Source organism: Thunnus albacares, chromosome 1 (genome assembly GCF_914725855.1).
Source record: "Thunnus albacares chromosome 1, fThuAlb1.1, whole genome shotgun sequence".
NCBI classification, from domain to species: Eukaryota; Metazoa; Chordata; class Actinopteri; order Scombriformes; family Scombridae; genus Thunnus; species Thunnus albacares.
The window spans coordinates 15,181,795-15,193,872 of record NC_058106.1 but is presented as its reverse complement, the minus strand read 5'-3'; the positions used below and the strand labels follow the sequence as shown (position 1 = coordinate 15,193,872).

At 40.2% G+C, this 12,078-nt stretch overlaps 1 protein-coding gene across 3 annotated transcripts in view; it reads left to right on the top strand.

Annotated features, from left to right (window-relative positions):
• nfatc3a (nuclear factor of activated T cells 3a) overlaps positions 1–11,561 on the top strand; it is a 65,073-nt gene extending 53,512 nt beyond the window's left edge. For all 3 annotated transcript variants that reach the window (XM_044345585.1, XM_044345577.1, XM_044345595.1), the window contains exon 10: positions 8,415–11,561. In XM_044345585.1, the coding sequence (XP_044201520.1) occupies positions 8,415–8,491 (77 nt within the window). In that variant the 3' untranslated portion in view covers positions 8,492–11,561. The remainder of the gene's footprint in view (positions 1–8,414) is intronic.
• The last annotated feature ends 517 nt before the right edge of the window (positions 11,562–12,078 follow it).

The following is a 12,078-nucleotide window of genomic DNA, read 5'->3' as shown; positions in this document are numbered from 1 at the left end:
TAGGAAACTTTGCCTTTTAACATTTTCCTGACTTGTAGGAAGCTGTGTTTGATACATTCATTTTTACGATATCATGTGTTCATATGTAAAATTAACTATTGCAGTAGTATTGCAGACTTGTGTGAGAGTGGCATGAGAGAGAATATGAATGTGAGTGTGTAGAAAACTGCTCTGGTTAGCAAGCAGATGGCCCTTGTGACGCACACCAGAGCATGGTTGAAATGTGTGTTTTGTTGTGTGTGTGTGTGTGTGTGTGTGAGAGAGAGAGAGAGAGAGAGAGAGGGAGATGGTGTATTTGTGTGTATCTGTTTGATGTTGTGGAGGTGTGAGTGTATGTGTGTGTGTGTGTGCGCGCGCGCGCAACGCAGGAGACACAGGAGGTGAGAAGACAGACTGACAGACAGATGGATCGACACGTTCAGGGTCCAATCCCACAGCAGGGTCACTCAGCTGAGACATTCAATCTGAAATGTACTTGGCATCTGAGATTGAAGTGAAGTGTACACTGGACAATCTCATGTTTTTTTTCCACACGGTATACAATATATTCTCATTAAACAGTCAAAATATAATTGGAATTAATCCAAAAATAAAAGTGTTACAGAATATGTCATAAAATATTTAATGGCCGCTTTGATATAACAGCCTGCAGACATTGAGGATTTATTTTTATTAGGTTTTGCTATGAAAAAAAGAAAAAAGGAGATGTCAGCAGAGGCAATGAACTGGAAAAGCAAAGACTGAACTTTTCAACATAGCAGCATGGGACATAACTCAGTGTCACTAAAATGTGCAGCTTTGTATATTTCTACTGCTTTGATGTCTGAATCAGAACAGAACAAAGTTAAGTTGGGTGCCGCCATCATGAAATATTATTATTAAAGACAGGTTTTTCATGGTCACTGTTTGGCTCGGTGTAAAGATCATGGTGTGTCAGCGCTTCAACAAAAAACGAGTTGTAGTCGTATAGGCTATGAGACTGTTAATGTCTCACGTTTGTCCTCGGTGTGACTGTCGACCAGATTTGCCAAACCCCTGCTACACTTCTTTGTTCGGCTACTCCATAAACACAGTAGTGGCTCGACAATCACAGCAGTCACGGTGACACAGTCTGAATCGCTTTTGCTTGCCGAGTCATGCATTTAACGAATTAATCAGCACGTGACGATCCCTATGTTTACAGAGCACGGATGTGAAGGGATAGCACGTGTGTGTTTGTCTGTGTGTGCGTGTAAGCAGTTAGTGTCGGTAGAGCGCGCAGCGTGTGTTCACAACAAAACCTGGTCTTTTGTTCGCCCTGCCCTGCCCAAATGCACAGCTGCCTCACACTGCAAGCACAGCTTTGAGGGTTAATAATAGGCAGAGGACTGCTGCCTGCGCTCGAGACAGTGACACAGTAATGACACGAATGTACACACAGGGAGCGACACACAGTAGCCTATAGATGTAATCAAATGTACAAGACACTGTCCGTGCAGTGAAAACATCTTTTAGATATATGTTTTTATCGTTCTGTTGTTCTATCTTTACGAGGATACGCACCGTTTGGAAACAGACGTTAAAGCTTCCAGCAGCTGTTGCTAAAACAGTTGTGGTATCACATATTGTACAGCACAATAGTTCCTCACATACTGTAGACATTTGAATCTCTCAAAGTCAAAGTTTTATTTAACAGACTACACCATTGTTACTCAAAGACTTGCACACATGCACACTGCATTTTCTAAATTTAAAGATCCATTAGGCAACATTTTCAATATTAGAACAAGTCACCATTTGTTATTAAAGAGTCTTGTTGGTACTGCTAACTCCACTGAGAATCAACAGCGTCAGCCCAGTCTGTTCAGGTTTTAAGTGTCCTACAGCTCATGGGAGGCTGTTCTTTGCCCACAATCTGACTGTATGACTGTATGAGAGACGTAAATGAGTAAAATAAGTACAATCCAAAAAGTAGCAGTCCAAAAAAGACTTGGATATTTTTCTCTGTAATTGGCCGATCAGACCAGGGAGAAAGCGCCAGTGCATATTGAATTTACCTTTGACAGGTGGCGAGAAATACGACTCCGTTTGTATCCCAAATGAAATTATACATGAAATTAGACTTGGAAACAACCTTTCTTTGGCTTCCTTTATCAATTATCTTGATACACTTTTCTCTTTTTTCTTTGAAAGGCCTGAAAAAGTCATTAGAACTTTGTAATGTTTTTGTAATATAAAGGAACAAAGGCCTCATTAATTGTCACTTCTCAGCCACAATCACATAGATCAACAACCATCACTCAATAACAGTGTAAATGAGAAAGCCTTTGAATTAAGTTGCCAGTGATGCTGCATCAAACAAAGGGATTTTTCATAATTGTTAACTTCTGTCATTTTTACCTGAAATGTGTGCATAACCACGGAGAACTCTAAACATATCTGGTTGATTTAATTGTGATTATTTGTATTAAGCCACTAGAAATAAATCATCCGTTTTTTGTTTGTGTTCTCATGTGTGAGTGTGTTTTAGTCTTTAGAGGCTTCATGTTGCCATTAACCAACCATAACAGAGTAGTAACACACAACTCCTGATTGGACGACATGAAAAAACAACAGTGGAAAGAAAATACGTTTCAATCAAATGCTGCTGCTCGTTAAAAACAATGGCAAACGTTTGCTGGTCTTTTCCCCTGAAACAAATGGAAACGGACTTTCTGTGTCATCTTTCCATACAGTTAAGGTCTAAGAGGGTGTAATGCAGAGGTCTTGGCAGAGGTTGAAGCCTGGTGTGTGGACATGGTGCCAGTGCTGCCTTTTTTCTTTAGACAGAAGGAAGGAAAAGCCTCGAAATCCCTCCGTGGGGACGACAGCAACATACTGAGTTTTAGTTCATGTTTGTGAACATACACAGAACACATAGACACAGAACATTTACCTAGATTTTATTTGTCGCGTTGTTGGCTGCTGTCATCGCTCTTCCTCAGTGTCGGCGTTGATTTGTGTTCGTCAGCCAAACATCGAACGCCGGTGTTTGACTGGAAAATGAACTCTAATCACCACATTGCTCATGGCGCACAAGTGAGGGCTTGACAGAGTGTGGTGAAGTAGCTTTCACTCCCACCAGTAAATGTTGAGCCGCTGAAATATGTACATGCACCTGTGGGTGTATACAGTTTTTGGTGAGTCACTTTAAAATGTTGCTGTTAAGTTGCCCCAGTGTCCTGTTCATTCTTCAAAATATAAGTGGTGAGGATGTTTTTGTTTTTTGAATAACTCTACTTTTTTTGAAAATCCTTAATTATTCTTTCTCATTTTTTAAGCAGAAATGCCAAACAATCCACTTCACAACTGTGAGGATTTACTGTTTTCAACTCAAATTCAAATTCAAAACACTTTATTTGTCCCTGAGTGACAATTTGCAGAGGCATGTAGAGAAGGACAGGTAACAAGCAACACATTTTTAACAATGTTTCCACTATTTTTTGACATTTATAGACCAAACCATTGAAATTATTGTAAAGGAAAGTAACTGATAGATTAATCAATAAAGAAAATTGTCATTAGTTGCCTCTTCTTATGAGAAAGAAAACTCTTAACTGAGATTCGACATTCTGTCTATCATACTTTCTGCCAGTCCTACAGTACAGTCATTACTGTTAACTATTGTGGTGGGTTTTGTTGATGTCCCCCAGAGACCATTTAGGCTCCAGTGGTTTCCTTCATGAGGCCTGGTCCTGTGGTCATCTGCTGAATGGAGCCGCTACTCTGTGGCCCCGGATCAAATGAGTCTTGTGAATCACTTACCGTCAGATCAAATGGGAAATCCACCGATGATTCACAGAGATGAGTGACTTTGAGAAACTGACTTTTTAACGAGCTTCTCCGGTGCACTCTGCGCCCTCACCCACACTCACACACGCTCAGTCACTCACTGCTCAAGTGAAATTAAAATAAAACAGAAAAGAGCACAGAGCAGCAGCAGCAGCAGCAGCAGCAGCAGCAGTGATAAGATAGTGGAGCAGAGGGAGCTTTACTGAGCAGAACTGCAAGATTTCAATACAAGTTCCATCAATTGACCGTCTCTTTCTTATGTGTGCGATCACTCTGTGGATTTTTACTTTACATTTTTCTCTCAAAGCCGGGACTTTGTAAAGACGTGCGCATGTCATTACAGGGCCCTGCAAGTGGAAACTGTGTGCTTTGATATTCCCTTTTGCAGGCAAACCAAGTCTTGCCTCTTTCTGTTCCCTTTGCACAAATGTTTTCCATTGTGGCATGTTGTCTTCATTTGCTGGACCGAAGATTCAGTCAATCTTTGAGTTATTTGCTTAAGCTGCTCTGCCAGAGAAGTGTTTTTTGTGCCTGGGTCAGGGAACTTTTTTGAATGTGTCACAGAGGGTTATGATAATTACCCATTTTCCATTTCGACGGTAGACATGTTTATCGTACTGAATGTCCATCTGCCCGCTTCAGTTCTGTTTTGCATTATGAAAATCTCTTCAATATAGCTCCTTTGACATGCACTTTAAAAACGGAGACATGAGATTACCCAATCCCAGTGGTCTCCTGCTAGATGTAAAACTCGTCGGGGAAAGTTTAGGGAAATTAAAGAATCTCCTCACTCCATTTTTATTCAACACAAGTTAAATTTGATAATAGTTGTGTCTCTAGTGTAACAATTTCTTTTGAAAAGCTACATTAACTGTGACTATGTTACTTTTTCTTGCCACATTTTGATATTTTTTAAGGGTTATATCTTTCTCTTTATATCTGACTCTTAAGTGAGATAAATCTGAACCTGATTTGATGATTCTTTTTGATGCCTACTGCCAGTCAACAGCGGTGCTTAATTCAACAAATGACTGTAACTAGTCTCGTTCACAGCGTTTTAAATCTTCCCCTTGTTCCCCTGCACAGAGAGGGAAAGGTTCCTCTGGCACACAGAAAGTACATTACCATACGACAATGTCTCATGCTTCCTCTGAAAGTGAAGAAGCATGGTCCTTAAAATGAGAATTAACAAGTATGATGAATGAAATGTTCAGAAAAACATTTAAGACAGCAGCACTGACAGATGACTGCAGGTTGCTCCAAAAACAATATTTTAAATCATGCAGAATAGTTGATGGATATGAGGAGAAAAGTTGATATTTCTACTCAAAGTTGAACTGATTTGATTGTGCAGATAGAAATGGTTTCAGATGAAAGTGAACTTAACAACTCAGTTGTGCGTATTCTTTTAATTAACTTTCTTTTTTAAGTTCCCTTTTCAAAAAGTGTTAAATACAGGAAGCATTAAAAGCCATCAGCACACAGGAGAAGGAACCATCAGATGTACTACTACGTGAGAGTAGTAGTAGTAGTAACAGTCGGCTGACTGTAGATGTATATTTTGACTAGGGAGCCCCCCTCCCAGTCATCTGCAGAGGATCTCCCTCCGGCTGAGCCATTTAGAGCCACTTTTACTACAGCAGGCTGCACTGAATCATCTTTCTGCTGCACTGTCATGAACTATACCAGTAAATCTGAGAAAACACTATCAGCAAATGAAACTCGTCAGAGGCCGTACTCGACTCAAACCTCTCTTTCACTTCTGGAATTATTGATGTGTGGAGCTCCGTTTTAAATTGAATGATTGTATCTGAAGCATAAATTATCTGTTGAACACTGATAAGAGACAACAAACCTCCTGTAAAATATTTGTAACGACTCCTTTTTTGTCCACTGATTGATCAAAACTTTGGTTTTAAGTTTTTCTCTTCAAGTTTATCTGGTAAATATGCAGTTTATAGTCAGCACATTGCAACATGTCTCATGAAAATCAGAAGGAAAACAAAGAATAACTCCTCTGATGGAACAGCTGAAAATGCGATGGAAAAACATATGAGCGTGTGTATTTGTTACTTTGGGTTTTAAGGCCGTTCTGAGACTTCAAATGGCCCCAAATCAAATCGCTCAAATTTACTTGAAGTGCAGCTGTAATATCAAGAGTGAAGCCTAAAAAAAAAAAAAAAAAGTTTCTGTCAGATTGGGAAACCTCTTCTGGCACCTTTTTAAATGAGAAAAGTGAATCATATTGAGAGGAATCAGTCTAATGTTGCACTCAATAAAGTCAGGTTGTTTTATGCGAATTGCCCTCAGTACTTCTCCTGACTTATTCATCAGTTGATAGGTTAATGTTTGCCTCTGCAACAATCTAATCAGTACAGCGGAAAGTAATATGTTTCTGCAGACGCCCACTTAATGTCGGTCTGTCGCACTTCGCACTATGTTGCTCATATTCCTGTGGTGTTAGAGCAGATTCACTCCCATCATTCAACAAAGCTACACAGTTTACCACACAACATTTTAGCTGTGCAGGAGGCCGGTGAACTACTATGTAGTGCTTGACTTAGAGCACACGACATTTTGAGTGAAATGTAAAACATTTCTTAGCTATATCGTTGTGGAGTCTGGTATATACTTTTCTATTTCTGTTATATCAGTATAGTTAGTTGCTTTTCTAGTCCAGTGGTCCTTTAACAGCTGTAACATACTGTTTATTTTGAGCACTGTTGCACCAGTTGTCTTTTGAAAGGTCATGCCCTTTAAAGGAAACCTGTAGTCCTCCATCACAGTTTTATTTCACTGATGGAACTGATGTGACAATTGATAAACTGGCCCAACAGTTGTAAATTATAACTCGATGTTTGAAATATGTATACACACAAAGGCAATGTTTGCTTTGATAGTCACAGTGTAGTCTCAGAAGTGTGTGGTGGTGCTGTGAGTGTATGCATGTGTTTGTGTGTGTGTGTGTGTGAACATGGTTGACATGGGAAAGGAAGAGCCTCCCACGCTAACAGGATGATGTGAGTGATGGTGGCCAGACACAAAAGCAAGCAGCAGAAAACACAAATAAAACAACAGAATGTACACCGAGGCTTAAAATTAAAAGTGTGACAAAGACTGTAAACGAAATGAGGGTAAAATGAGCAGTTAACACACAGGAAGAAAAACAGAGCGCACTGTAGCATGAAGAGGAGGTGACGACGTTGTGAAGCAGATTCAAAGGCAACACCGCGAATATGAAGATTATATTTGAGTGAAATCGTGGAAAGTTGTGCTACTTTGGTTTTATTTTACAGAGTTCATTTGACTCTGTTTGCGTCATCACATTTAAATATTTAATTATCATTTAAATAAATGTTTTGTAATTTGTCATGAAGCAGGTCTCGGTTTCTTTTGTTCATCATTGAGTCACCCCCTGCCACCTTTTTTAAAAAAAAAGTCGAGTTACAGTAACACATTTGTTTATCATAGCCTGGGGGAATGTATGATTTTACAGTACAGTTGCACAAATTACAGAAAAAGGTTGAGAGTTGAAGAGCTACATTTTGACTGTCGTGCACAGACACGTCTTGCTCGTAAATTACCCGACGTTAAACTGGGTTAGAGGTCTCTGCTGCACCCAAACCAGTCTGCCCAGCCTGATCGCTGCACTCCGTCTTTCTGACCCGTCATCATCACCTTTAAAAGACATACAGAAAGCATGTGAAGAAGTCACAGGACAAACGCTGTTGCTACTGTGGAAAAACCCCTCTATTCACATCACATTTTCCATGAATTCCAAACAAACAAAAAAAATCTTCTCTCAGGGTTTCTCTCTCTCTGTCTCTGTCCTTGTGTCGTCTTCACCTTGTCAAAGTATTTGATTTACTCCATGGCTGCAGTTTTTACTAGCTGCCTGCTGTGTTTCTTGTGGTCCCAGTGTGAATAGTGAATGGAGGCAGCAGATGTAAAACAATCACGCACGCTGGCTGAAAACAGAAAGCAGTGCAGAAAAAGAGCTATCTGTTATTTATTTAAAATCAGCCTCTAACAGACTTGCCGGAGTAATTAACCTTGCTGTGCCTGAACGCCTCTCCAGGCCTGACAACATGTTTTTAACAATAGATTGGTTTTACACGGCTCTTTTGCCGTGCTTACAAACCTCGCTAACAGGCCTGAGGAAATGTACTCAGCAACCATTAAAGCTCTAATGAAGTAACGGACAGACCGCTGGTTGGCCGGCCGTGCAGGGCTGTTAGTAGGAGTCACTGCGATGTGGTAGAATTTCTTGGATTCAAACAAAGGTCACAGCTGGCACAGTGAGTGAATGGAATAGTTTCTCTCATTTGTTCTGTCAGGAGTGATTATGTGTCATGTCAGAACCTGACTTTGTGACCTTTGGGTTCACCAGTCTGTTCGAGTTTTTCCACCTTGAGCTTTTGTCAGTTTGAGTTTGATCTTTTAGTTATAGGAGAAACTTAAGTTTGGAACAAGACTGCCCTCTGCTGGCCAGAAACATGTACCTCCACCCAGCATCTCTATGTGCCGCCACAAAGCAAAGATGCAAGAATTCTATTATCAATAAATACTAATAAGTGTTTTTCTGTTTGCTTTTGTCCTCACAGTGAACGAGATCATCGGCAGAGACATGTCCCAGTCCCCCAGCGCTCATGCTCCTCCGCCGGCACACAACCAGTCGTAGCTCAGCCCTCGCTCACGCCAGCCGTCCCCTCCAGCCCTGCACCCCCACGGCTCCGTCATGGAACCTGCTCTAGGTCCTGGTCCTCTGTGCAATGCGACAAGAGGGCAGGAAGAGACAAGACTGTGGTCTGAAGACAGAATATAGATTCTGTAAAAACCATGTGGACCTGCTAGACCCACACAACCTGACAAGACGACGCCCGCATTTGTCTCTTCCCAAAGTCGAACATCTTATGTAGAGACATAGATTCAGATTTCACAACTTCACGCAGATTAAACTGAAAAGCGAGCAGGGAGAATACAGCCATGTTGAGTTACACCATGAGTGAAATGATCCGAGGAGCCAATACAGAAATGTGCTTTCTCAGAGCTGTCTGTTAGTTCTCAGGCCTGTGCTCAGATATTAAGATGCGACCCACAACCCTTATAGGTGACCCTTAAAAAGCACCGCTGTCTTCCTGACCAATCAGCTCTCTGTGAGTATAGAGCGCTCATGCTTCGAATAACTTTTTTTTTGTAGCGGAGACAATGCAACAGAGTGTGTTGTCCTCCCCCTTCTCACCAGCATTTGTGAATGAAGACATCTTGAGACATGTAAGAATGAGAGACTCAGGAGCACACAGTGCTCTCACAGGTAGCCAGAGCTGTTCAGAAAGGTTGTTTCACTACTCTAAGGTCATTTTCTAAACACCAGGTTTACCAAATTCAAATCAAACCATCCTGGATGATCAGAATAGAAATTTTCAGTCAAATCTTTTAGAAACGTTTAGAGTGAACTCTCCTGTCATGCTAACACAGTGAAAACATCATCTCCCTGTTTTTTCGCTCATGGCTCAGTGATGAAGTCACTGTCCACTCCTTGTTTTTTTTCCCCCCTTTAAATTTAAAAACCATTCAGGTCTGGAGTGCAGCGGCGTGGCAGGGAGGAGACGCTCCTCTGGCGCCGGTCTGGGATCTGCAACCTGCAACATTCCACAACTTTTAGTAACCTTGCAGCCGTGTAGATATCTGTACATGAACTCCCTCTCTTCTCTCCTCCTTTCTCCTCTGTTTCATCTGTTCGTGCTCCCTCTCTTGTGTTTCTTTATCTTCTTCAAGTTGAACAAATGCCTTATTAACATTTAGCAGCTTTCAAATGGTAGCAAAAGCTTTTTTGTTGTTGTTGTTTTTGCACAGCTGGGTTTGAGTTTGACTTTTTTTTTTTTTTTTTTAGGAAACAGATGTGTAATTTGGGTCACGTGGACGTGATTTCATGAATCCCCATGGTTTAGACATGAGTGGGATGAGCGGGATTCAGGACTGAGGCAGCCCTCCTGATCATTTTTATTCAAAGATATGTGAAGATGCCCCATTATTTCCATGTTACAGAAAAGTGTTTTTATTGATCCACAGAGACAGACAACACTCTGCCTCTTAAATTTTCATGCAATAACCCCCCAAATCCCCCAGGGGCCCTCGTGTGCCTTCTATTTCCTGAGAGCCACCAGCCTAGGCGACGTACAATGGGAAATAATCTGACAAATATTTTAAAGTATTTTATATATTTAAGCTGCACTTATGTATTGCCCCAACCTCCCCAACATCAGGATGTAACGAGATCTTCCCCATCCCCCGTTTGCAACAATCAATGTTCGCTATTCACAATCAAAGACGAAGACGTGTTCATTTATTTGTCCTATTCTGACAGATATGCAGTGCCTGTATGGCAGCAATAACAGGGTCTCGAGGAAAGTTGGCCTGGTGTAAGTGTGTTTCAGGCGTGGTCGTGTCATTCTGGTCGGAAGGTTTCCATTGGCTTGTTTGCCTTATGCTCCTGCATGTGAGAGTTGAAGGAGTGTTGCTTATGACGGTTTTAGGTCAGTTTCCAGGTGAAAATGATTCTGCTATGCATTAAAGTTCTGCCTAATGCCTTTAAAATGAGAAAAAAAAAGACAAAAAAGACCTCGATGCCTATAGAATTAGACTGTAGACTTGTTGTAGATGCTTGATTGATTTGTGTTAGCATCCGGGATTTGTCCATCAGCCAATCTGCCTTGTCAAGGACGCAGTGCAAGCATCTTAATAGGTTCAGTGTATGTGTGTGTGCGTGTGTGTGTGTTTGTGTGTGTGTGTGTGTGTGAGTGTGGATGGATGGATGGTGTTTGTACCAAATATTCTGTACAGAAGACGGGAATTTTGAGAGTCCTATTTTCAACAACAGAAGCACACATGTATTTAGGCTATGCAAACTGTAACAGCAGCAAATGTGAGATATGACATTTAAATATGACAAAATGAGATTATAAATGTAATATTGCTTATGAACTTCACAGAGCGGAAAGAAAAAAAAAACATTCAGATAGTGAGAGTATCATGTCACTATGTAAACTATTAGGATGCCTTAACTCTTGTTTGAAAACCAGTTTGTCAGTGTGTCTGTATGCTGTTCTGGGTTGATGATTTTCTTTTTTGTCCATGACTAAGACATAAGTCAGTAACTATTATTGTTTTTGTTTGTTTTTTGGGGGAGGGAGGGGGGCGCAGCGTGGACATTGAGGGTCGGGTGCGAGAAAGGAGATGGCTTTTTGAATATAAAGCTGGTTCTGCAGCTTGAAAGACTTGAGTCAACAACAAAAAAAAAAAAACGAAACCAGCATTCACAGTAAACTCTGGCTGCCGTCTTCTTCAGTCACAACCAAAGACCGAACAATATGTTCCCATTTTACATTATGGTAAAGCAACAGAGACTGTACAACTCTATTTTTGATACTTTGAAATGGATGTCATTCCTAAAGAGGTTGGGGACATGTATGAGTGTTGAATATATATATATATATATATACATACATATATATACATATATATATGTATGTATATATATACATAATATGAAATGTTTTGTAAAATAAAAGGGAAATACAGGTTTAGCTGATGTTTACCGAGCCTTGTATTGTCATTTCTTGTATATTTTGTATGTTAAAATTTTTTGTAATTTTTAAGACTGCAGTGCTTTTTGAAATTATTCAAAGGGAATACCTTGCATCATACCGTAGGCTCTAAAGTAGTGTATATCAATAAAACAGAAAACTCAACCATGTCTGTGTCACTTTTTTCCATGTTTTTGATACAAAATCTGCATTTTCTAACCCAACTTTCCCATCCTGCTTTTTTTATTCTCCCAAAACTGTCCAACCAGTCAAACTCCCACTCATACACCATCATGATATACATTTTATTGAGAAGGTTTAAAATAATAAACTGACATGACAATAACAAATGTACTGTAAATACAGCTTCACACATTCCTTCACAAACTCTTGTAGTATATGTAGAGGACACTGGTCAGCTCAGTCATAGTGGAGTTCAGATTTGGATCTGTTAATTTGGCTTTTATGAAATGGATATAATTCAAAATCATATAGCTATAAAATGTATAGAATTTGAAAGTCTTTCATTTTATGCCCCCTAGTGGTAGAATTGAACCTGTAAACAGACAGCAATGCATACTGCTGTATTTGTTTAAATAATACTTTTCTCTGGTAACTCTGGCAACAATTCATTTAGTTGTTCAAAGGATGCAAACGTTCTTATAGAGATCTTTAATCTACT